The sequence below is a fragment of the Zonotrichia albicollis genome, chromosome 2 (genome assembly GCF_047830755.1).
Source record: "Zonotrichia albicollis isolate bZonAlb1 chromosome 2, bZonAlb1.hap1, whole genome shotgun sequence".
Taxonomy (NCBI): domain Eukaryota; kingdom Metazoa; phylum Chordata; class Aves; order Passeriformes; family Passerellidae; genus Zonotrichia; species Zonotrichia albicollis.
In genome coordinates this window covers 99,010,760-99,038,276 of record NC_133820.1, presented here as the reverse complement: position 1 = coordinate 99,038,276, position 27,517 = coordinate 99,010,760, and the positions used below count along the sequence as shown (strand labels likewise).

At 39.9% G+C, this 27,517-nt stretch overlaps 1 protein-coding gene across 2 annotated transcripts in view; it reads left to right on the top strand.

Moving 5' to 3' along the window:
* AFF3 (ALF transcription elongation factor 3) overlaps positions 1–27,517 on the top strand; it is a 325,784-nt gene that overhangs the window by 282,845 nt on the left and 15,422 nt on the right. For both annotated transcript variants that reach the window (XM_074535783.1, XM_074535782.1), the window contains exons 13-18: positions 3,375–3,576; positions 5,813–5,940; positions 18,730–18,793; positions 21,396–21,532; positions 23,605–23,676; positions 26,023–26,116. In XM_074535783.1, coding sequence (XP_074391884.1) covers positions 3,375–3,576; positions 5,813–5,940; positions 18,730–18,793; positions 21,396–21,532; positions 23,605–23,676; positions 26,023–26,116 — 697 coding nt within the window. The remainder of the gene's footprint in view (positions 1–3,374; positions 3,577–5,812; positions 5,941–18,729; positions 18,794–21,395; positions 21,533–23,604; positions 23,677–26,022; positions 26,117–27,517) is intronic.

The following is a 27,517-nucleotide window of genomic DNA, read 5'->3' as shown; positions in this document are numbered from 1 at the left end:
TGAGGCTCATGGGACAAGTAATTATAGTTAGAGCAGTGTGATTGTCCAAGACATATTCCCTAACACTGTGCTGTAGGCAGCAATTCACATATGCAACCATCTTATAGCCCTTTCTTAGATTTTCTTTGCTTTCTTTGCTTACAAGTTGCAAGCTTTAAGTCTGGCTGTATAAAAAGAATTATGTATCAGCTGTGTGGAAAAGATTGAAAAAAATATTCATAACAATGCCTGCAATACTCAGCTCCAGAATATATTTGAGAATCAGTATTTTTGAGATTACAAGCATTCCATTCTGTGTAATTAGTAAGTATTCCAGGACAAGGAATTTAAGACTTTTTAAAAAGTGAGATTTTCAAAGGATATAGGGCATGAAACAAAAAATGAATATTTAGCATTTACTGGCATGGTTTATGCACACAGAGCCCTATCAATGTCAGAGCAATCACACTTGAGTTCCTCTGGGGGCTTCCAGCAGTCAAACTTAGACATGCACAGTTTCAGAGTTCAGCTGCATGCTGCTTGGTACATGCTGGTTATCAGTATTTTTTTATTATTATTTTTTTTTCTGGTAGTATCAGGGTACTTCTTGGGTTGAAACTGCTACAAAATAAGAAAGAAAATATTTGTATTTATTGTAGTAGGCTTTTCTATTGTACACATCTTTGATGAGATTGAGTAATTCTTGTCATTAATACTGGAAAAATCCCAAAGAAAACTGATATATATAGTGTTTATTCAAAAATATGCATTCAATTTCTTTGTCTTGACATGTCACATACGTTTCATGAAGTGAAAACAATGCCCAGAACAGTTCCTTTCTTGTGGGTGGTTGCATGCAGACATGCTGTTCCTGTTATCCCAGTGTCATATGTTTTATGTTGCATTAATTTTCAGAGACTAGCATGGCTGTCATAGCTTGCTGTGTCACAGGGTTAATTCTGGGCCTCCTGGAAGCAAGACAACAATTTGTGTTTTTCTTGACATCATATTTAGTACTTCCAGTAGCAACCGTGTATTAGAGGAACAAAGAGTTTCTGAAATGTACAGTTGCCTCCTAGTTCCTGCAGCTGCCTCCTGGTGTGCTCTGCTTCTAAGACGTTTCTGTGGTTTGTGCCACAGTGTAGGACATGATTTCAAATGCTGATATTCCCACAGCTGAGGAAGGGCTACTGAGTGCAGTGCAGATATCAGGACCTCCTGGTCCTCTTGCAACCAGCATCTGCTCATGCTGGCACATCTTCTCTCCAGTTACACCATGCCTCTGAGGTTCTCCTGTAAATATACTCCTAAAACTTGTTTGAAACCAAAACTCTTTCTTCTTTCCTTTTCCTTTTCCTTTTCCTTTTCCTTTTCCTTTTCCTTTTCCTTTTCCTTTTCCTTTTCCTTTTCCTTTTCCTTTTCCTTTTCCTTTTCCTTTTCCTTTTCCTTTTCCTTTTCCTTTTCTTCTTTTTCTTCTTCTTTTTCTTCTTTTGCTTTTCTTTTCTCTTTTCTTTTCTCTTTTTCTCCTCCTGTCTCTTTTACTAACCCTTTTCCTAGTTTATCTTTTTTTTTCCTCTATTTTTTTCCTTCTTTTATTTTGTTTTATTTTAGATAGAGTAGTATTCATCTCCCAGTAAAGCCACCCAGACAGTTTTGGCAGCACAGCTGAGGCTGGTAGCAGTGAGAGGAGCAAGACCACCTTCAGCCATAAGCATTTTCTGCTGTAGAATTACAGTCTGAGAGGCAGACTAAGATAGATCCTGTTTGACAAGAAAGGCAGCAGGCTCAGAGATACCCCAAATCTCCTGCACCTATATCAGATCCACAGTCTGTCCATTCCCAGCAGATCACAGCTCTGACAGTCCTCTGCTGCAAGTTGTTCTGCATGGCCTCTCAGTATCAGATTTGCTGCTCACACTAAGTTTAGGTGGGCCCTACTCAGGCCATGTGTGCAGCACAAGTAGAAATTTCAGCTACTCCTCACAAGTTCAGGGCTAAGCTTTTGAGGGTTGGGTATACTTTCAAAGAGCCATGGCTTGCCTTGGATGCTTTGGGCCCACACCTTGACAGTGATGTATAAACATGGGTAGCCAAGGCATGAGTTTATGTTTGAAAAGAGGAAAAGAAGTGACAGGATCAGCGTGCACATTCAACATAATGCCAAAGATGTTCTTTTTCTTAGGAGGAGGAGAGGGGCACAGTTGTCTATCTTTCACACTCAGAGTCTTGCTTTCATAAACACCAATTGGTCATTAAAGCAAAACAGTTGACATGGTGTTTTAAAAGTACTATGCCATTTGAAACAGTAAAGGCTCTGAATTACAATTCATGGCTTCTTTTACAGCTACTTTGTAAAGACTTGCCAGATAAATGGACAAATGTATGATAAGAGCACATTTAATTAGCTCTGTTCCCTGAAATTATGTGCAGAAATGAAGTATGGTTTTTACTGTATTCTTTTTTGTGATTGCATTAAGTGTATATTGTCTCATACAGTAACTATAAAGAACTGAGAATTGTCCATAAAAAGTAATAGGCTGAATAAAGGGGAATGTGACAAGGAAAGGTATAGTGTTAAAATTGTCTTCCTGACCTTAATCACAGTTTTAGTCTTAATGCCAACTATCTTCTTAAAATAACTTGCATTTTTTTGTGTGTTGTTTTAAGACTTTCAGCTAATATTTTCTTCAAATTAATGCATCTGAAGTTTATTTCTGGGCATATTTTTAAGGTTTCTGACTTCTCATGCAAAATTTCTCCCAAATAAATGAAAGCTGAAAATACTGTCAGTGTTACAGCTTTCTGCTTTAGGTGATAGATCAGTTCCCATTTCTCTGTGTCTACTGTTTGCATATGTTTCCTTTTGTCTGCATTATCAGCCTATCTTTCTTTATCTTCAAAATCTGTATTAGATTAGTATAAACACTGCTACCAAAGGCTAGGCACTGAGCACAAAGACAAGCCAGTCATCTTTAAACACATTTCCTGTTTTAGTTCACATATGGTTTTATTGCCATGGCTTATAAATTGTCACCTGTAATGGTGAAATAGGGCTCCATAACCTGAACTTACACTTCAGAGCCTAATCTTCATCTCCAGCTATCCCTTAAGAAATGGTGAGCAAGTAGCCATTTATCTGTGTATTTTTTTCAAGTACTCTGATACAGACTTTATATTAACTCCAGAATGACAATTTGCCTTGAAGGGAAAGAGAAGAAACATGATACAAATTTGTAAATGAACTCTTGGTCCCAATACTGTGAGCTCGTTTCCGGATACCAATAGACTTTATCCTGCCAGCAGGTTTTAAATTCAAAGTTTTGGTAATATATAAAACATTTACCTTTCTCAAAGCCAGCTTTGTGACACTCCATTACTGTAATTTCCATTTCCAGCTTGGCAATACCAATAAATAAAAATGAGAAAATGCTTCGGTCACCCGTCTCTCCCCTCTCTGATGCATCAAAACACAAATATTCCAACGATGATTTAACTTCCTCCAGCAGACCTAATGGCAGCAGTCTATTACCTTCAATCTCCTCCAGCAAAAAACATAAGGGTGAAATCCAGTCACAGCCACATCCTGGGGACTTCAATGTAAGTGTATGCTGTTGTTCACAATATAAAGCTTAGCAGTATATTTTCCACTTTGTGTTGCAGTCTGTGATAGTTTTTGCAGAACGATATGCAAAAAAATAGAAAAGTTGTAATAATGAATGTTATTTTCTAAGTTCAACTTTTCTGGTTTGGAGTTAAGCAAGGCATAGAAAAAAGAAAAGAGGGCAGGCTGTAACACAAGCAAATAGCAAAGGCTACATAAGCAAAAGGTAAAAGCTAATGGCCCAAAACGAATGGTTTTAGGCCTCCAGAGCATTGCTTAGGCATGATGCAAGCCCTCTACATTCATGGTGCATAAGGTCCCTACTGTATAAGGGCTCACTCAGCCACTGCCTAACCATGGGTGTGCCTGCAAACGAATTCTTCTGTCTTAGAACAAACTTCTTCAGATTCTGCTTATACCAGTGACAGCACCAGCCTCACATCTCAGTTCCACCACTGCTGACAGCAGACTGCTGTCAGCTCCTCCCCATGACACTGTTGTGCTTTGTGTGAAATACCTAGAAGAAGCAATTTGGATACCATCATCTTGGTACCCACTGCTGTAGCATCTAGAGAAGCTGCTGAGGAACTCTGCTGCCCATGCTTCTCTCCTTGCTACAAAAGCTATTAATATTTTTTATTCTGTATCTATTTGCTGTGTTCATTATTTGATGTAAAAGAGGCTTCAAAACCCTAAGTATTAGTGCCTAAGCAACTAGGAAAACAAGCTACCTGAATTGTAGCAATGGCATCTTCCAGCAATTTTTCTGTGGGGGTAAGTGATCCCCTTTTATCTGTTAAGCATATATGTTTACTTTTTTTTTTTTTAAGAGAAGAGGAGGAAGTAGTAAATATAATCTTAATTTTGGACACATTTTCAAAAACAGGTTACCATAAATTGTGTTTTCTAAGAATATCTCACTGATGCTTTTGGTAAATTGAAAAGAACCAATTACATAAAATATTCCAGTAAAAAGTCCTTTAACATATTATAGTTATTCATTTATTTTTTATTAATTAAATATAAAGTTTTAAACATTTTAACTTGCAAAACATAAATTTAGAAGTTTGTAACCCATTCAGAATTATAATTATGATTCTTCACTGGGTGTCTTGAAAATAATTCAAATTCCTTCACAGGCAAATGTGCTGGAAATCAAAAGTAAAAGGTGATTGCTTTATGATCCACACCCTTAGCAAATGCATTTCACTAAGATTTTCTGCATAGCCTAGCAATGCACCATTTGGTCAACATTTAACAACCTTTGCAATAAAATTCTTATGTATCTGGTTATTCATCTGAAAACTTTAGCCTGATGAGCTGATCTGGATGTGCCATATAGAAGATGAGAGCTCATGAACTATAAATGTTAAACTTAGCTTTGTTTTATCCCATGTTCCAGCATGGCATCCAGCTGGCAGGCCCAAGTGGTCCTTCAATTATCTGTGAGAAGTTGCAAGCAAAGCTTGCCCACAGTGGGCATTTATCCATTTGAGCTTTTTTCCCCATGTCCCTGGTGCCTTTCTGCCTGTCACCTGACATTGGAACAGCATTTTTTGGCAGTGGTTATCAACTCAAAACCACCTGGGGCCCTCTGTTTTGCTCCATACCAGTGCACAGTAGCCCCACAGCAGGTCATGGTGGGATGAAGGTGCTCAGGAAGCCACATGAAGAACAGGGCTGCAGCTGGGGGACTGCATGAGACCCTGCCAAAAGACATGTGCTTCCACTGCAGCACAGAGAAGTGACCTTTCAAGCTGATCAGGGAGCTCTGGAGCACAAAGAAACCTGGACTACAAATTCATCCAGCACGGGCACATCGCCAGTGTGGTATGAAACAAGTCAAACATGGGCCGTGCTCTCCTAAGCAAGGCACAATGCTTGGTTGGAAGCTGAAGGCCAGAGGTATAACTTAATCTTCTAAATGACAACAGATCTATTCTTTAATAATTTCACTTACTGTATTTCAGAGTATTTTGATAGTTACTAATATTTTAGCTCAGTTTCTGCTATGTGTCATATTGAAACTCAAACCCTTTACAAAGTGCTCTGAGCAGTATCTGTGAATTTGTGGCCATCAGTGTCAGGACACTTACACATACTCCCTGCTAAAATAGCAGGAAAATTAACTTCCAATTTACAACACAATGCAAAGACTCTGGTTTTTGTTACTTGCGTTTTTTAAAGTTATTAGCCAATTCCTAAATGTGTTATCTACTGTTTGTTGTCTAGAAAGCAATTCACATCAATTCAGAAAATGTTCTTCTCTGCAATAAGCCACAGTTCCAAACAGAGCCTTGGTCACCTCTGTCCACCACACCCAGGGACTGCAGAAGAACAAAGCTTATTTTTGATGATATGTGAGTATATATGACTTTAAAATAAAGAAAACAGTAGCATTTAAAGAGAGAAAAATACAATTTGTCCAACAGGAACCGAGACATTGCATGCAGTATTACAGTAATACTGTACATTGAGAAATGAACGAGAAATAATATATAAATTATAATTAATTTTTCATCATAAATTAAGTTTCTAAACACAGAATAGTAGAATGCATAGAATCATGGAATCATAGTATGATTTGAGTTTAAAGGTACCTTAGAGATCACTGAGTGCCAGTTCTACTCCATGGGAAGGGCTACCCCCAACTAGACCAGGTTGCTCAAAGCCTCACTGAACCTGTCCTGGAACACTTACAGGTATGAGTAACTCCACAACTTCTCTGGGCAATCTGTTGCCATACTTCACCTCACAGTAAAAAATTTCTTCCTAACAGCTAATCTAAACCTACCATCTTTCAGTTTTGAGTCACCCCCACTTGTCCTGTCAAAAGCCCTTGTCAAAAGTCCCTGAGCGTCAGGGAGCAGTGAGGAGTGGCTGTTCCCTAAAGGACAGGGAGCCAAGAGCCAGGATCACAATGCAGCTGGCAGGGATCCAGTCCCACAACACCCAAGACAAGTGAGCAGAGCAAGCCTGAGGTTGGAGTCATCCCTGAGCCTTGGCAGCTGCTGCTGTCGTGGCTACTTCTGCTCAGCTCAAGGTATCACAAAGGCAGAGGGAGCAGGAAGCAGCAATGGTTAGCCTGAGTGTCTGGAGGGATACCTGGCCCTCCCCACTTCCACTTCATTCTTCACATATCCCTTGCTCTCCTCCTCTTAAAATAATCTATGCTTCTAACTGTCTTTATTTTTGGTAAATTTAAAAAGCTGGTTTGTCCCCAAGGTCATTTAGGACATAGTATTATTTAGTGAATATAATGGTGAAACTGAAGGTTGAAATCCTAGTATCTAGAATACCCAGATTCTTTTTGACTGGTATGGCCTGCACATACTGATATTTGGTTTTGGGTAGTGTAGAAAAGTTTCTGTTCAAGGTATGCCTCAAACTGCCTGAAGCTCTGAGCTGTGTGACCTTGACATATTTTTCATATGTCCAGACTTTCACCCATGACATCTCAAACTCCTTTATACCAGAGGAAACCCTGGGATAACAAACAACCTGGTTTCCTTAGGAACTGCTTTCTACCAAAATTGTGATTTTTAATTTATTATTATTATTACTGTTGTTATGCTTGTTCACACTATATGGTCTCAATGCTAACTATCAAGACAGCAGCCTCTCATAAAAAGAAATCATGTTTCCTACTATAAGGTATACATTCCTGTGGACTTCAAAAGGATGTGGTCAAGAAAAGAGGACTAGTGAGATTAATTTTTGTGTATATTCACGGCAGTCATAAGCAGATGTAAGCTGAATAAATGTAATCAGTTTTTCCGCCTCTTTTGGAGAAAACTCCCCTGTGTATACATCCTTATTCACCCTCTTTCTCCACCTCCCTCCATGTTTTTAACTCTCTTGGTATACTTTTTCAATAATCTCCATTGAGGAAAGATGAAACTGTTTATAAGTACTACCTAACTCTTCGTATCTCTTAAAATCTCTGTCATCTATAATTTACTTGCAACTGCTCAATTTTTTCTGCAGTTTAAACAAGTACATACAAGGCAGAAAGGTGTCAGAGTGTCTGATAAAAGTCAAAATTGGAGGATGTACTCATCTCTGGATTAGACAAAACATAGAAACAGTTACAACAAAGCTATTGTGTCTTCATTTGATTTTCCCTCAAGCTGCCAACAAACAAACAAACAAAAAAAAAGCAGGGGGGAATGGTTTGTTTTGTTTTTCCCCTAGGATATAGTCATAGGAGATCTGCTTTGGTCACCGTCTCTATCATCTGAGGCTTTTATCACCAGCTTTCTCCATTAGTGTTACAAGTGATTCCTCTGGCAAGCATCTCCAATAAAACTGTTTCATCATCTGAGAGAGAGACACAATTAAACTGTTCATGTGTAGTGCCTTCCATGTAGAATATCCCCAAGCAACTTGTAGACCACTAAAACAAAGTCTAAAAAGGCAAAAAAGATAAAACACAGAGGCAAATATGTCCTAATTTGGCCTTAAAAGCCAGAAACAGTTAAATGCCAGTTGTGCTAGCTAGAGGAGGGAGCTTGTCAAGTGCTACAGCTGTCATCCACAACTTGTAGCTGGGATACACCACCAGAATACCAGCTACACTGGATCTTCTTTCTGAAATTTCCGTGCAGGGGAGTCACTGAAATGTAGCTGATTAGACTGGCTGCAAATGTTAAATGTCAACAAATTTGACTCACATGTTAGAAGGATCAAATTAAATATGGCAGCCAGTGCCTTTCAAATTTGTATAGCACCACAGCAGAGGATTTGAAGGAATGCAATCCAGTAGGTCTAAATTATGTAGTAATCCTAATGGCAGCATTTGTCCTAAATGATGCCTATGAAGTATTTCATCTCATAATCCATTAAGTTCTGAATTACTGAAATCCAGCCATGGTTTTAAGGTCTTAATTTTAATCAGACTCTAAAGTTTTAAAGAGACTAAATCCCTTATATTTGATTTAAAACAACAACTAATTTTTTTTGACCAGTCAGTGTCTCTTTACTGTATTCTCAATTTATTTTCTCCAGATCATTGACAACAGCTGTCACTAGCAATAAATTGGAACACAAGTAGGTCAGTAAAAAGTATATCTTGCTTGGCAGAGTGCTGTATACACATACACTGCAGTGTAACAGTAAATATAGCTAACAGTCTTCAAAAGACAGGCAAAAGTCTCCTTCCCCTGGTTTGCCATTGTTTGCTGGTGAATCTGAATATACTTAGAGGTACCCAGCATGCCACATGTGTCAATGACATCAATGCCGTATCCAGTAGTAATTTTTAGTAAGATTTCCTGGATTTTTGGTGACTTCTGATTCCATGAAGAGAACATTTTCAAGGCTACATAATAATGCTTCAAGGCATATTGAGTCCTTCTGTGATTTCACTGAATAACAGAATTCCCAATAACTGCATTTAGGAACAAAGTCTGTTGTCCTTGAAGTGCTAGGCATAGACATCCTGTGGGTGCCCAAGAGCACCCTCAAAATACTGCTTATGTGGTATAAAGAAATAGCAGAGTGTACCCAGCTTCCCATCTTTCCTTATAACTAAATAAGAACATGCTCCTTGGGATTATTTTTTTACTTGAATTTTGAGTTATAATTTCAAACTTGGAGTGTTCTTTTTCTTCACTTACATTTATTTTTCTTCTTTTCTTGCCTTATAGGATCAAGGTAATACATCTTCTACAGCATTTTTTATAAGTTCATATTTTGTTGAATGTCTCTTCCACCTCTATGGGTTTAGGTGCTACACCCATCAGCTATACATTGTCCAAGGGACATACTCTGTAGTGTGATAGAATTCTCGTGTTTGTTTGCCAAACAGTAAACCACATACCCAGAAAATATTCACCTGTAAAGGTGTTACATATAGAGCTTATGAAAATAACTTCCTGGCAGATCTCTTTGTTTTGACTTGAACTCCAAGTGTCTCATTTTCAGTCTTCTCTTCCTTGTTATTCGTCCTTAAAGTGGAAAGAAAGTGCTCTTAGGTTGTGACTCATACATCTGGAAGTGATCTTACTTGAATTGTTTAAAATGCCTTAAGGATTCCTGAAGTATTTAGAGGTACTTTTGTAGTGTTGAACACATCCTGAGGAGCACAGTTCAGGAACAGAGAGTGGCTCCTCTTTCTTCTGATCAGCAATCTAGAAAATAACTAGTCAGACCAGCACCTATGACACTATGTTCCTCACAAATTCATATGCCTACTGTGGACTGCTCTGAGTTTCTTGGCTTTAGGGGATTTCAGGACTTGGTCTGACCCTCCCAGTCTTCCTCTTCTTCCCTTCTTATTCATGGCACTGAATTTCTCACATGAATGCTGACCATGAGAAAATAACATTAGACATGTCAGACACTGCCTCCCATAATTAGATAATTGAGCTGCCTGCTCTCTGCAAGACCACAGGTCCCCTTTAAAGGGACACTTTATGAGGGCTTGTTTTGGTGGGAAATTGATGCTTCATCAGCTCTAGCAGGAGATTTTCAGAGTATAGGATTTTTAGCCACTAGTCCCTGTTGCCAAAGACAGAGCTGTGGACCTCTTTTGAACTTAGCTGCATACATGTCCCTCCTCTGCTCCTGTAGGCAAGTGGTTCAGCAGGCTGATGTTCATATGATTAAACTGTCTTCAGTCCCCAAAACAAATCACATTCACTGTCTCCTGAGAACAGTGTCCCCAAGCTGTGCCCAGGCATTGTCTGAGCTCCAAACAATGCCAGGGAGAATATTAGCAATTACACAGCATGGATGATCAAATGATAAAGCTGATATCCTTGCCCTCCTTATTTCACTTGCACAGGCACAGCCAAGGAATGAATGGTTCTATTGACAGACTAAGGTTTGAAATAGTCTGTGAATATTTTGCTACTTATGAAAGAGAATTTGTTTGTATCAGTTAATTTTAGTGTAGCTTTTTCTTACTCTACAGATTGACTAGAAAATATATTCAGTCCACTGTAAATCATAACAGTAAGCAAGACAAGGGTCTTCAAATCAGGTTCAGCAAACACCCCTCCAGGTTCCAGAAGCAGAACTGAGTTTCACAGATGGGAGAGAACAGTCTCTTCCAGCAGTCTTTCCCAGTCTTTCCTCACCTCTGCATGGCGAGCCATGAACAGATGTCTGCAGTGCATAACAAAGACAGTCCAAACCCTGCAGCTCTTTGTGTAGTCAAAGTCTCACACTGAATATGAGGAAGTCTCATCTAACTTCCCATTGTTTTTGCTGTTCTACCCCATCTCTGGTTCTTGCCAGAGCTTGTTTTCCTTAGGTTTTGTTTCTCTACTAATATCTACAAGTCCTTTGCAGTGTAACTGGGGGTTTGTCTGCTTGTGCTGGATCACAGAATGGTGTGAGTTTTCATCATGCTCAATGCCAGGATTCACGGATGGGATGTGTAAAAGGTAGTCTAATGCCTCTGTCTGAGCTTTAATTCCCAAGACAGCTTTGCTGTCCTTGTGGCAGTGGAAAATAACTTTACATACATTTGAAGAATGGGCTTCAAGTCCATTTTTAACAATATAGTTACCCAGAAGTTTCCCTTTTAGACTGAAATTGCCCTAGGGTGCAAAGGCTGTGATTCCTCAAGGATGCATTAGAGCTTTCCTGATCCTCCCTTCAACATATAAAGGATATTTTCATCTTTCAGTGATGACAAACTACACTGACAATAATCATAATCTCTTTAGAGAATCACAGGTAGACCATTCAAACTGATTTTTACCCTGGGAATACCCTGTTCATTTAGAGAACGAGCAACAAGAGGGGCTGTGATAATTTAACACACTTGAGGAACATCAATTCCCAAAATCCTTGTCAGATGTCTTCCTGGTCTTTAGTGCCTGGTTATGATTTCTTTCAAATTGTGTGAGTACTGAAGTGTCTTAGACAGGCTCCACAGGACAGGATCCCTGGATAGGGTCTTTGTTCCAGGATCACCTGCTTCTTTCAGTGTAGACACCCCATTTACTGACTCAGGCTTCACGCATACTCTCACACAACAGTTTCACCCACACCTTGTCTTCTCCCTCATCAGAGCTGGAAACATCAGGTGGACCCTCTCCCAGAAATGTCTTTCTGCCTTTGCTTTACAGATGCTTCGTGTGAATTCAAGGTGTGGCATTTTAAAACAAAATAGGTCTGGACTGCTGTGGTACTGCCCTGTCTCTGTAGGACTGATCGTAAAGGCTGTCACTCCAACTGCAATTAGCTTCAATCAGAACATCTATTTAATATACACGGAAAGAGATAAAATTTAGTTTATCTGCAAGCAAACAGTGTTTTCTCCCTCTACTTTTAAAACAGAAAAGTTTATTCAAGTCTCTATTGTGAATACTTGTTTCATTCCTCTCTGTTCACTTGTACACTTTGCCCTTGTATGTTTCAGTCTAGATATTGATTTCACATGGAAATCTTTAAGTCATGAATCTGGGTCATGCACAGGAATTTGTAGTAGATTTTGACTCTTTCTCATGTTCTCCTGTATTTCACGACACTGACATAGTTAGTCAGGGAGATTTTGCATTTTTGCCAAAATAGGAGTCCCCACTTACTTTTATCCTTCTGGATTTCATTTCCATTAGATGCCAGGCTTTAATTTTGTCTGCTATTTTTTGCAACAGTAACTCCCTCTCTAGGTATCTGTACTATTCATCTATTCATCTTATCTAAGCTATTGACCTTGTTGTACTAAACCCAACAAGATAGTAGTTGTGTAGTTGTGTGATTGGGTAAATTTTTCTCACATTTTGGCCCAGCTCCAGTCAGATCCTTTGTTCCTATCTTTCTGAAACGCCTATAGTACTATCATTTAAATGGCGCAATATTTATCTCCTGGCCCTCTCCACTTGCATGGTCCTCTGCTGAACTTCCAGGCTTGCTGGGTCTGCCAGAGCGACCATGAGACTTCCATAGAGCTGGGTACCCACTTTGGCAGTGCCATGGGCTCTCCCCCAGCCTGTGTGCCACTATGTGTGCCATGCCTCAGACACAGCAGTGCCACATCCCATAAAACAGCATTTATTTCAAGTAGTAGAATGGGCAAGAGGCTATGATCCATCAGGGGAGAGCACTATTTTGTATAGTAGCACCTGCTGAGCTCTATCATTCACCCCAAAGATGAAACACACTTATTTATGATCCAGCATGTCAAACAAGCTCCTTACACATCCTGTTACAACAGCAAATAGGCTGTGTACACCTGCCTTTCATGTTATGTGGTTTTCCTGCTCTTACAGGATTTTCTTCTCCTCCTAGACTGAAAGTTCAGGGCATACTGGCACAGCTTCAAAACTGCTCGTGGGTTCACCCTGGCTAGGTAATTTCTTCTGATTTGCCCCTAGCTCTGATCATATGTTAAAGTTGCTCATTTTGCTTTCTACTCCTTTCCAACACATTCATTTTTTAGGGTTTAGATTACTAAAGTTGTGAAACTGCTCCTATATTTAGAATGATGATTTAAGCTGCTTTCACTATATGCAATTGTTGTACACTGAGGAAGCACTCGCTTGTTTTTTTACAACACTTCAGCAGTATTATCTCTGAAGGGTATTAAAATATGCACTTGGCTGCATTTATGATGTTTAATTGAACTTTTATTAGGTTTTTTTAATGTATCCTCATAAAGCACCATACAACAGTAAGAAATAATGTACAAGTGGTAGATTATGTAAATGAAGCAGAAAATGCTATAGTTTAGTATTTAGTTCATATAAAATATAAAAATTAGATGAAAAATGTGGTTTTGAATGCAGTATAATTAAAATTGTATATTGGAGTCTAAGCTACACCATGCTCTGTAAATACCAGTGGCTGCTCTGGCTTCCAAGGAGATTTTGCAGTAGATGCTGATAAATTACTGTACAAAGTAAGGCTTTTATTGATTCACTTTGTTTGATTCTCTTCCCATTTTTTTATTGCATGAGTTTACACTTTTGCAATTATCTGCTAAACTGGAGTAAATTAAATTCAGAGGAGGCAACAGAAGACAAAGGTGGCAGAGATGCACTGTAATGGCACGGAGCTAAATAGGATGAGAGAAACATACACAGACAGGCATTCACCTGGGTAGTGGTGACACCACTCTTTGGAGCTCAACAGCCTGGAAATTCTGAAAGGCTGCTTCTGGCAGAGGAGTAATGCCAATGCCCGCAGCCATCTCACCTCACGCTGGGATCCCGCGCAACATAACAAGCAATGGATACGCTGTCCTTCCTGCTGGTTTTCAACAAGCTCCCAGGGAAAGCGGTGCCAAGGCGAGTGAGAGAAGTACTGGACAGTAGTGGATTGTTTGATAAATTTCATCCTGGATTCAGCCACAGCCATGCTACTGAGGCTGCCCTTGTCAAAGTCATAAATGGTTTGAATACCACTGCTGAAAAGGAAGCCTGGCCTTGTTTGTACTATCAGATCTAGCCGTGGGGGGGTTGTTCTGTAAAAGGCTGGATTCTGTTGCAGTGCCTAGGTGACTGCCTAGTGTTGACTGAGAATGCGTTGAAATCGTTCCAGCGGTACTTGATTGCTTTCCCCAATCAACAGAGTAGGGTAAATTCTCCTCGAGAGCAGCCAGTTTCACATAATGACACTTGATCCCAGGGAGAATTCACCAGCAGCCTGACTTAGCTGGCTCTAATGCTCTACGCTCTTTCTCTTGCCATTCAGAGAGATATATGAGATGCATTACAGCAGTGTATTAGAACTCCTTTTTGGCTTTGTTGAAGAGGACTATATTTCTAAAAGTACCAACAATCAGATATTCACAAACAAAAGACTTTCTTGTGCAGTTTAATAGAGATAAAACATTTGTTTCTACCTGTTAATTTGAAGTCAGACTTCTTTTTAATTTTTTTTTTTAACGAGAGTTCTGAATTCTGTTTGTAAATCTGGAGTGAAAGTGCTGATGCAATAGATTCATATAGTTGTAACTAAAGAGGAGAATGTGACCCAATTGTCTGAAAACCAGAAGTCACTGAAGAAGTTCCCTTGCAACTTCAGTTTACATTCATGACCAGTAAACATAAAGAGTCTCCAGTGCTGCTTCTGCTACTCACAGGCACTACAGTTCAACCAGTAGCCTGGTACCAGATTTTTTTTTATTCTCTTGGTTCTCTGGCTGTGGCAAGGATGTGATCTGCACAGGGGTTGAAATTTTTGTCTGTTCTTTCATTTCTCAGGCTATAGCAAGGCTGTGATGTGCAGGAGGATTGCAAAGTTGAGACCAAAGACCTGAAAAGGGTTTTAGCCACAGATCTTTCTGAATCTCATCAGTGGGAAAACACACTTACTTTTCCTCAAGATGCCTCTCATCAATAACATATAGTATCTGAAATTAGCATCCAGTGAGATTACCTCTAAAATCTCCAGTCTGAGAGTATCACCAACATAACTAAATAGGTCAAGCTGCAGAGGAGATTTGCATGGACCTTCGTGTATGGAAGGTCCAAGAATCCAGGCATGGATTCTTGGTAACTTCACAATCTTTAAAATGAGAATATGGCTAACAACCTTCATAGATAAAAAATATGCAGTATGCAAAAGAGCAATCCAGAACAATTAATTTATGCATCAATTTTGCTCATGTGTCTGCATATGTCCATGAGCTCGGGCAGCCTCTTATCTTCAAAGTGCCTCCAGCAGCCTCTTATCTTCAAGGAGCCCATAAAAGAGGGTGTTTTTCTTTTCTTTTACTTCATGACATAATAATTTAAACTAGCATACTGAATGTAAAAAGACAGATTATGTTCATGAGCAGTGAGAAGCTAAACAAAACTGAACTTGAAACCCCTTTAATTCTCATTTAAAAAACACAGAAAATAATTAAATTAAGCGCTCCTTTTCGTTACTAAAATGATACAAAAACATACATTGAATCTATTGGACATTTCAGCTTCCCATTTGTGCCTAACATGCACATTAGTTATCTGAATAGAAAGGTCATTAACATGAGGCAATAAATTGAAGAATAGTATTTCATAGGTGGCATAAAGATATCAGAATTTGACTTGGCATGTTTATTAACAATACTGAACAAGTTCTGTTTAGGAAGCTAATAAAAATGATACCCTATCCATTTTTTCCCAATGCATCTTAATTTCTGCTAGGCATGTCCTGATTTTTAAATCAATCTTATATTTTTCCTATGAAAATACCTAAACATTACATGGAGAATATATTTATGCTTTGCTTTAAAATGGCATTTTAATAGCTTCTTTTTTATATTAGATTTTGCAAGTAGCTTGCAATGACGTCAGTTTCTGTGTTATGCTTAACCATCCCATAGCAGGGCCCTCAATGCAAGTCTCCTTGGTTCAGGATCTCCTGCTAATACCTTCATTGCTAATCATAACTCAGGAGAATAAATCCTGCTGCAAGTTGAAAGCCATTTTACAATTAACGTATAAATAAGTCGACCATAATTACATTGTGTTATCTCACATTGTTTTTACAGCCTCTTACCATGCTTCAGACAAGAAAATTAGGCATGTAGTGCTGGGTAACATACAGGAGGGAATGTTTGAGAGGATGTATTTTAATGACCTGAGTTTGACAGGCTCATGTAAAAGTTCATTACTTTCATCATTTCAGAGAGATGAGACTTGGTGTGTTGATTTGTTCTACTTGGCTTTACTTTTTGCTCTTCATAGTAAACATCTTCTCTAGGTCATTGCACAAGACAAAGAGAGACAGAACTTAACATTTTTTTAGGAATTCTTTCAGTGTTTCTGAAAACATAGCTATTTTTCTGCATCAAGCTAAGACTGTTTCAATGTGTAATATTTTATAATAGACCAAGACCAGTTTCAGAGGGTTCTTCTTATTAAGAATGTCTTCTGGGGCATAGTATTTGCATTGGCAGTAGATTATGAGATACTAGGACACAAACCTGTCTAGTTCCCTTTCTGACCTAACTGGTAGAGTAAGCTGGGGTGAAATTTCACTCTGCAGGAGAATAGTATTCAACAGAAAGTTGGAACAAAGGAACTGCTTTTCATATCTACAAGGTTTTTAGGACAGAAATCATTCTAAATTAGCCAGATTTTGAATTTCATTTCTATCTAGTTATATTTAGCCTTTCTTCTCTTCAAAATAAGGTTGACTAACTTCCTCTGATGCAATTAAATGTCCTTAAAACAGTGTGCACATAAATAGAAAGAAACAGACTGAGTAAATCTACTGTTCAAATAGCCTTATGTTCTTGAGGAGGTTATATAGCTCCCCTTTTCTGTCAAGAGGTTCCCTCATGCTCCCACTTACCTCAGTTACGGATCTGAGCATGTTCTTACTGCTATGAGCACAAATGTTTTACTCATCCATCCCACTTCACTTTTTAGATCTGCATCTTCTCTGAGTTACAAAAACCATTTTGTTGAATACATGTGCTCAGAAATCCCAATTTCAAGGGAAAAAAAGTTAGGAATATGAATTTTTTTGGGCTGGGATAGTGTCAAGGCCTTTTCTGCCTCTCACCCCACACCTCCAAGAGGGAGGGTGGGGTTGCACAAGGAGTTGGGAGGGGACACAGCTGGGACAGCTGACCCCTGCTGACCACACCATGGTGTCATGCTTGGCATATAAAGCTGAGAGAAGAAGGAAGAAGGGGTGAATATTTGGAGTGGTGGCATTTATCTGCCCAAGTCACTGTTAATCACATTGAAACCCTGCTTTCCATGCAGTGGCTAAGCACCTGCCTGCCCTTGGGAAGAAGATTATTTCCTTGTTCTCCTTTGCTTTATCTGTTAGTCTGTCTTTATCTATATGTGCAAGCTTTCTTACTTTACTCTTCCATGCTTTTACTCTCCTGATTCTCTCCCCCATCCCACAGAAGTGAGTGAGTGAGTGAGTGAGTGAGTGAGTGAGTGAGTGAGTGAGTGAGTGGAGCTGAGCTTTCTAGTGGAGTTAACATACAGCAGATTGCTGAGTGGCACTAATAACATATTGTTTACAACACCAAGCTCTTAAAAGCATGAGCAGTAAAAACATCAGAATTCAAACTCCAAATATTTGGGAAAATCTCATTTTCTTGAGATGAGGACAAAGGAATGATACTGTAGTCAATATTAAGAAAACTATTTTGCAAGTCAAAACTTCCCTCTCTGAGAGAGAAAAGGATGTAGTAACCACAATATAAGCTGAGAAGAACCAGGGCATATTTTAGCTGAGTAGAGAAAGAAGGTCATCTCCCACATACATGAGACAAGAAGAATCTGCAGGGTTAGGAAATGTGAAGACTTTTATGAGAGGCAGTGACTGAAGATGCAAGGTTATGGTCTGAAATGACACAGCAAATGGCTGCTCTCCACAATGACTTATAAAGGTGCCATAGGGAGAGCTTGTGGGAGGAGATGAAGAAATTAGCTTCAGCCATGAGGAGCTCACTGACGGGGTGACACAGAGACATCAGTTTGTTTCCATTTTGAATGACAGTGGATAAATCTGGTTACAAACACACTTGTGAATTTCAGGACAGAAACAGAAGTTGAATTTGTGCCTTGCAGTCAGTGGGTCAGGTAGGTTAAGGAAGGGATGGAATCTCCCAGATGTGTGAGGAGAAATCAGTGGAGAAATTGGCATGAGGAATGCCAGTGGAATTGCAGCAGGTGGCCCAGCACTGAGTCAGAGATGAACTCCAGGAAGCAAAAGTAAACAGTACTCAGCATGCTTACAGATAAGAGGGACAAGAGTGAGATGTAGCTGTGGAGGCAAGCAGGTTCAGTGTGTGTTTTCAGAGTGGAGAGATTAAACATACACTTGTTTTGAGAGGAGGGAGAAGCCAAGGCAAATAACAATGTACACAGAGGACTAGAAAAAGAGGCAAGCAAGCACCAGGGAGAGGAGAAGACAGAATATCTTGTTCTGCTTAATGCCTGTATCCATTTTGCAGATCAGAACTGCACTAATTTGGGAAGCAGTTTATATAATCCATAAAAATGCATTTTATTAGCCTTTCTTTACTTGAATCACTGACTTCTAAAGAATGAGAACAGCCATAAATGCTATTGTCTCCACAGGCAGCAATTTGAAAATAGAAGATGCATGGTTACACGATAAGTGTGTTTTCTTCATAAAAAATGTTTGCAAATCAGGTTTAAAATAAGGGAAAAACAACCTTAAAATATTCTGCACTTCAGAAAATAATAAAATGTCTTCTTATTTTCCCCTGGTAGACCACGCAATGCAGATTACTTTATGCAGGAAGCTAAACGGAAGAAGCATAAAGCAGATGCAATGGTGAGAACATTTTCTTTCCAGTTACATTGCTTCAAATAATTTTTGTAATGCAGTTTCTTCATCAGTGCAGTATTCCTGGGGTAATTATAAAATCTATTATAAGGATGGCTAGGCTTGTTAAATTAAGAAATGTTTATATAATCAAATGTTCATAAACCAATAAACTATGACTTAACAAATAATGACTTACTGAGATAAAGGCCTGGATAAATAAAACTTTCCATTTATCCCTTTGCTTTAATTAGTAACTATAGTAATGGAGGCTGCATAAAGGATCCACATACCTATCATCTCAGTTTAACTAGCTGGCTAGGTCCTGTAATTGCATCTCACTCCAAATTTGGTCTGGTAGCTGAGGTATTTGCACTTTTTTTAAAGAGCTTTGGCTTTTCAGTGCCAAAAGAATCCTGGTTTCATGGCAGATGTTTCCCAACATAATCAGAAGCACACAAGGAATTTTTGTAACCCTAGAGGAACACCTAGCACACAAAGTACTGTTGCAACAAATAGATTCTTCACCCTGGCTTTGACCTGTCTAAAAATGTAGCCAGAAAGAAAAAGGGGAATCTGAGGTTATACAGAGCACTACAGAGATGCTTGTCTTTCCAAACAAATGTGTGCAACAAAATCTGCAGTGCTGCAGCAGAGCTCTGCTTAGCTGTCCCTCCGTTCTCTCCAAGGCTGTGTTTGTCCAGTGCCACAGATGAGCCAGCACAACATGAGGTCTTTGGGATGGCAGTATATGGAGTGGGACCCTGAATTAGGGTGGCTGTGTTGCAGGTGGGGGTAACTGCTTTCCTGTCTTGCTCTGTCAGACAGACCCTTTGCTGTCATACCATCAGGAAAGAAGAAAGGTTTTTCTCAGCTGTGCAGAATGTAGAAAAGCCAAGGAAGCAGAAGCAGGTCCTTAATTTAGAACACTAACACCGAGTTTTACACTCTACCTGAGTTTATTAGCACAAATTTCTGTGGTTTATTCAGTTCCATATTACCCTAAAGTGAGTCTTAAAATCAGAAAATATTGTGGAGAAGTACAAATGGTGCATTTTAGTGTGTTGCTTTAAACAGAATGGAAAGGATCACTTAATATGCAAAGGAAATTCTTAGCCTGGAGAGAAATGTTTTTATGGTATACTCCCAGAAAGTGGAGTTGCCAGCATTATTCTCTGCTGTGCCACAAGTTTGCTGCATGCAAGTCACCTAGGCACGATTTGAATAGCTTTCTGTCAGTATCAGGTGGTTGAAATATCCTCCATGTTCAGCTTCCCTACACAGTGGACCAGTACCTTACTTACACCTTGTAAACAGCCCTTTGCAGGTGCTCCCTCTCCCTCCCTGGCTGTGTAGGCATCCTGGGGAAAATGCCATATTGCCAAAGTGCCTCCAGGCACTTTGAATCACCTTGCTGGGCTCGACACCTCCTACTTTGGCACTGCACTACCTGACACAGGCACTCACAGTGAGCAGCTTGAAAATTACTCTAAGTCTCTCTGCTCCTCAGTCCCCCATCTGTGAAATTGGGATAATAGCACTTCCACCCGCACCGGAGCATCAGGGGGAGAAATATAATAAAAAGTTTGTGAAGTTCTCTGGTATGATCGCAGTGGGAGTCATATAAGAACCTAAAATAGATTGAAGCTAGTGTGCCATTCCAAAGTTACTATTTAAAATCTTTATCCCTTGGAAAAGAATAAGGTCCATTAACCTTTCATTGTGTGCATCAGATTTCAACCAAATGCATCCAGTCCATTAATGGGCTTTATATACCGCAGGAGTTCTGACTGAAGGAGAGAGAAGTCAGGACAGAGAGGTATTAGTATGATTCATCTCTCTCTTCCCTTCAAAAATTGAATTCTGAGGGCAGATAAGTGGCATGTAAGTGTACACATATGAACATTAGATGCATGTTTGCATATGCAGTGTTACTGAGGACAGGCACATATATGCACATTAGTGCACAAATACACACACAAAGTACCAAAAATAGGAGAAGAAACAGGGCAAGGAAGGAGGATGGCAGAAGATGCTGAGGGAGCAGAGCAGTCCCTGAAAGAGGAGGAGGATATAGAAGGCAAATTCCTGACAAGAGGAGAACAATGCTGACAATGGTAGGGATAAAGAAGACAGGAGAACAGAGATGAGCCTTTGTATAAGAGTTAGTAGTCAAAGTATTTAATTCTCCTGTCTTAGTTATGATATCTGTTACTGTTCTTTGTTGAGTGATAAAAAACTACACTTGCAAAGATGTGTGAAACCCTTTTTAATGAAAGATGAAAGCTGGAACCAAAGGCAGCATGAGTTTGTGGAATTTCCAGCACTGGAAGAGCTTTAACAAACACTGTTTGGAATGTCCTAGGCACAGCTGACCCTTCTTTGGACACAAGAGTGTGGAACAAATAATATCTCGGAGCCTTTCCTAGCTCTATTTTCTGTATCTTATGATTTTCACTGATGCACAGAGTTTGATGGGTATTAGCTTTTTCACAGGAAAAATTGTGCAGCTGAAGTCAAGTTTACAATATTTGTTGAGAAAGTCCCGTCAAATGTAATGATATCTTGATGATTACACTACATCTCTGTGTCCTTATTTTTTTCTCTCTAGGTGGAGAAGTTTGGAAAGGCACTGAATTATGCAGAAGCAGCACTATCGTTTATTGAGTGTGGAAATGCAATGGAACAAGGCCCAATGGAATCTAAATCCCCTTACACCATGTATTCAGAGACAGTTGAACTCATCAGGTAGGAAAGGAAGGCGATGACCCCAGGGGTTACTCTGTGCAAACACGATCATCTGCATTATCACCTATTTTTGTACATGCAGTAAAAGGGTAGAAGTGAACTCCTTACAAGGGCCTGGTTATTCATATGTGATGTGTATGTTTTATCTGTGGTTTCTTTGGAAATTAAATCAAGTAACTGTGAAGAATGAAAAAAAGAAAAAATAAAAGAAACAAACAAAAACACAAACAAAAAACCCTAGAGGTTTTCCTATTACTTGAGTTGCAAATTACTTCAAGAGTTTCATGATATAAGTCTTCAACTACTCAGTGGAGGAAACCAGTAACCCATAATAACAAAACATTTTCATGGAGTGCTAACTTGAAAAATATTGCATGTAAGATTGCTGTTTAAAGATTACCTGAAAGAAGATGTGAACAGTGATAGAAAAATGGACACTAAGTCCATTTGATGTGTGTGCTCTAATGTAGTCAGTGAAGTCAGGAGCACAGCTCACCTCAGAGCTGCTCCTACTTTTAGTCACCTTCATGGCTCTCCAAACAGGGCAGTCTAGAATTCAGTGCCATCCACAGTCCCTCTGAAGTATGTCTCTTAAGTCCTTTTGTCCATTATAGCTGGTACTTAACATTATTGGCAGTGTCATTGGTAGAGAAAACAAAGGTCAGAATCATTGCAGCAGCTGAGGGACTCTGCAAGAGAGCGACCCCAGACACACTGGTGGAGACATCTGCACTGACAGTGACCATGGTATCATTCCTCAGGATACTCAACCATGCAGTTCCATCCAGTCAAGATTAAGCTCATAGGAAATAATACATTTTCATTTTTAATCATATCCATAATGAGTCAGAGCTTCTAAAACAAAAGCATTCTTTTGGACTTAGCGTTGATGTGAAGATTTTCTCGCATGTTAATAATTCCAGTGGCATTTTGTTCCACTTAAGGCTGTCTTCTCATGCATTTCAGTGGATTGAGGCCAGCTTTCTGACTGGAAAGCTATTGAAAAAAATCAAATACTTTTTTTTCTGTAAGAGAATTGTACATTCTATCTCTGCAATTTTTCCTTCCTTTTTTTTCCCATCTCTGTAATTCCTCCTTTCTTTTTTTTTTTTTTTTTTTTCCCAAAAGGCAGAAAGCTCTTTCTTTCTCTGCCCTGTCTTTTCTCGTGGTAGTAAATATATGTTCCTAACTCTGGAAATGAATTTTGCTTGCAGATGCATAGCTTTCAATAATGTGTATAGCTGTGGCCGTGTTGTAATGTGAATTGCTGTTGATCTCGCTGCACCTCAGAAAAATAAGTGGTTTGCTAGGTATGCCTGTAGAAGCAAATTTTTCATACTGAATATTTGCACAGATATCAGAATTAGAGTTTGAAAGCAAAGGTAAGAAAAAATCACAAGCAGCTAATTATGGGGAACAGGTATTTTTCTGGAAGTGAGCCCAGAAGCGCTGTGTGTTGTTCTAACCTTGTCTGTTGTTCAGGTATTCAGCTGGAAGCTGAGATTTCCAGAAACCAATTTGTGTTTGCATAGCACATACACTCTTGAAACACCAGTGCTACCTCTGTGGATCTTTAATATTTATAGAGTTTGAATGTAATGTCATGTGAGCAAAAATAGCTCTGAGCCACATGTTCCCCCTCTGCTGTGCTGTGCTTGGAGGAGCAAATCTGGGTAGACACACTCAGAACTGGCAGGGTGAGGTCAGCACCAGCTTCCAGGCAGGCTGTCTGCCTTCAAAAGCTCCAAAGCCCTTTCTGCATGAACTCTGTGTAACTGGGTCTCTGCAGCAGCAGAGGTTATTTTGGTAGGACAGTGTCACCTCGCCAGCTAGGCTCCCCTCTGGACTGATGGATGATCAAGGGGGTTCGCGGCTGTTTAAAGAGTGCATGGATGCACTGCTAATGACAAAACAGCTCTGAAACACAACCAGGAAAAACACATGTATGGCTGGTAACTTGAACAAATACGTATAAAGGGCCAGAGCAAACGACATTGGCCAGCATAGCTCTCTGATCAGTAATACAAAGCTGTCTCAGTTAACTCACATTGGCTTTTTTCTTCTTGCTTAAGGTATGCAGTGAGACTAAAAACCCACTCAGGCCCCAACGCCACGGCGGAAGACAAACAGCTGGCAGCATTATGGTTAGTAGATCCAGCTTTCCTCAAAAGGCTTCTTTTCTGCAGTGAGCCAGTTCTTGAAAATCAGATGTTGGATGCAGCCAGATAGAATTTGTTCTCTATTGAAATTAAGAGAATTCTTTCTTCTCTGGGAAGGTCCAACCCTTGTATCACTGTACCAAGTCTGCATTCTGTCTCTGTAAATAGCAATTCATACTTATTTATTGATTGTGACAGGTCGGCTATGGTACGTCAGTGTAATTAATTTTTAAATGCCTGATGGTTTGTTGTTTTTATGAGTGATGCACTTTTGTACCAACAGCTCAGTAAGTTCTTCTGTGGCTGACATTTTAGGCTCAATAATCATAAATTTTATTTATATTATATGAAGGGCAATATGGTGATGGGGATAATTAAGCCTCTTGGATTATCTATTAAATTGAGATTTCTAAACATATATGTAAGCACCTTAGATTCTATAGGACAGTTTCTGATTGCTAGTAAAATACTATAATGTTATTAAAATCAATTTTTAATTTAATATCATTGTAGTTAATACATAAAATACCTATTACATGGTTACTGAGTCTCAGTAAGTGGACATTTACAATCAGCAAGTGTGTTTTTAACATCTATTAACCATCTGTTAAAAACCCAAATTAAATGCATCTTTAGCCTCCATAAAGAAGGAGTCCTAATTAATCATTTGTATAAAAAGGAACAAAATATTCAGAGATGCTTTTTTTTTTTATGCCCTTTCTCTGTCACTGGTTTTCTGTTCCATGGGGAGGCCCACAGCATGCATTAAGTGGCGATTGCTTTAAAAATGCTTAGGTGGGAAAATGACTCAAGAATGGTTAAAAAAGGACATACAAAGCCACATTACAAAGGCTTGCTGAGAACTGCCGGAGCGCTTCGGTGCGTGCGGAGGCACATCCAAATTCACGGAGCCGCTGCATCTGTTCCAGCAGGAGAAAGGTCAGCGCGAGGGAAAGCAGACGGAGCCTTCTCCGGGCGATGACTGGCAATCTTAACTCACCGTCTGCCAGCCAGCAGATGAGCTGACACCATTTGCATATGTGCTGTACCTGTGAAGGTGACAGAGGGAGAGCGATGGTGGCGGCTGCCAGCCCGCGCTCCCGGCCGCCTCTCCCGGGGAGACACTGCCCTCCAGCGGCCGCGGCCGGGACTGCGCTCCGCGCAGAGCCAGGCTGCCCCCGCAGCCCTGCCTGGCATGGGCTGATTCAATGTCCGAATTCCAGGCGTTCGCTGAGGTGTGGGCAGCCCTTGGCCGCGGGGAGATGGAGAGCACTCTGCACGTTCACACTCTCAACGCACCTTCTGGTGCTCCGGATTGGCTCCTACACTAAATACTGCTTTTAAAAACGAGGCCTCTGCTGCCAAAGGAAAAGCAAATCACACAGGGTTTTTGCTTCAAAAGCAGCGTTACTGTGGGGCACTTTCACACTTGCCCTAGTTTTCACACTTTTTCAATCTAAAAACCTTGCTGGGAAGAGGTGATGGTGATTCTCAATTCAGAAAATAGACAGATACACCTAAAGCCACTAGCAAAGAGAAGTGTATGTGTCCTGAATACTGACTACTGTGGTACATAACTATAGTCAATAGCCATTACTCTCATTTAATTAGGTAGCTTTAAAGGTGTGTGGCACTCTGCAGACTAAAAAGGAGCACAGGGGCAGACAGTACCAGTACAGCCCGTTGAGTTTTTCAACCCACTGCTGATTTCCTTTGGGGAAAAAATCAGGCAAGCGGCCTGGGAATAGCCTCCAGTCTCCAACACAATCTCTGTTCTGGTTTCCTACAGAGAAGCTTGGCTACTGAAATCTGTGCCAGATCCAAGGTTTCTCTTTATCCCAGCCATCCCCAGCTGCTGGAAGAGACCACTGGGTGTATACAGAATACATCCACTGTTACTCGAGTTCACTATATCCAGGGTATTGCAATAAAGTCCCTAGATAAGATATCTCAAAAAGCTGTTTATGCATTTGCAAGTAAAAATACAAAAAAAAAGGTGTATGTTGAGTTTCAGGATGTCTCTTTTCATGGGATAGGCTTATGATCAAGTGTGCAGACTTGAAGCCAGAATGAAGGCCTGGGAGCCCAGACCCTTCTGAGTATGGTTTGTTTAGTACCTCACTGGCAGCATTGGTCAGCATGACCTGCCCTGGCTGTAGTACCTAGCTCTGCTCATGAACCCATGGCAAAGTGTGAAGTACTGCCAACAAATGGTGATAAAAACTGTAAGCAAGGTGCTGTCAGCCTTCCACTCTATATTAGTTTGAGGATTCAAGATATTCAGTGGGATTTCTGTTCACCCTGTACTTTCTGCTCTCCCTTATATTCCAGTTACCGCTGCCTGGCCCTTCTGTACTGGAGGATGTTCCGGCTCAAGAGAGACCATGCCGTCAAGTATTCAAAAGCGCTTATTGAGTATTTCAAGGTATGTTTTTTATGGCATGTTTGTAGATCAATGTTTTTACAGGAGATACAGCATCTTACTGGAGCAGTAGCTGTGCTGGGATTAGTTTTTCCCCTGTGAAGTCAGTGATGTTTTACCATAGACTCTCATGGCAACATCTGAGCTCTAGTTAGTTCAGTTATCTTCACAAGGGTCCCTCTTTGAAAAATACACTCTGTGACCCTTCACAAAGGATGATAAATTTGTTGTACTAACAAACAGGTATTTTTAGATTATTCTTGGTCCATTGTCTAGTGCTATCCAGCTCTGTTGTGAATAGGTTTTGCAGATTTTGCTGTAAGAATCCCCTTCGGGATTACACTTCCCATGAGTTGAAGACTTTGATCTAGATCAGTCCTCAGATGGAGGCCTTCCACTCAGCAGCATCACTAGGTAGGACAATGAAGTGGGACATCTTACCCAGGGAACTGTCAGAGAGCCCACACTGATTTCAGCAGGAGTTGTACAGCAGCATCAGAGGGCAGACAGACCACCTGCCACGTACTTGACATGGCTCCCTTGGCTTCCCCTTCCTGCTTTGCTTCACCTGTTACTGCTACCATTTTTCATTTCTGACAAAGTGAAACTTCTTGCAGTCAATCCATCCAGCATGTTGTTGTGGTGTGTTTTTAGCTTCCGGGTCCCTTCCCCAGGTGTGCCTATACCTCTCTCCCTTCCCCCTCGCCCCCTTGCTGAGTGAGTCCTGTCAATCAGGCTTAAGATTCCAGCAAGGCGTCGTGTGGTTAGTCAAATTCAAAAGATGCCCCTATGCCCAGAGGTCATTGGCCTTTACACATGTGATGTACAAACACAAAAATTAGCCTTTATCTTCCTAAATTTAAAAAAAAAAAAAAAAGAAGAAGAATGAACATACAAATGTCATTAAGACAAACTGCTTTGTGGGACCTGAACAGGCATTTGTCTTTGAACACAGGGCTCATCTGTTGGGGTTTTTTTGTGGACAGAAGAACCTTGAAATGAAAAACATCCATCCTTTGACATTTTGTTAATAAAAAAATTCAAATACAGGCAAAAATGCTTATGACCAAATTCTAAACACATGAAGAAAGAGAAGGGAATTGACAGATCTGTTATTGTCAAATGGAAATTGAAGTCAATGTAATTGCTTCAAAAATTTAGCAGTATATAATTCAACATGTTATGTTTCTCTAACAATTACTTGATTTCAGGGGAAAGAAATATGTGCCTATTGAAGTACTTTATTTTTCTTGACCAGTTCAGAGAATAGCTGTACTAAGCAGCTCTCAACCATGTAAAATATCTCCTGCTAGCAGACAGAGACTGTTTCACAGCAAACATAAAATGGACTTACACTCTACTTTAGCCAAGAAGAGTTTGTTTCTTTGCAGAGCTCCTGCTGAC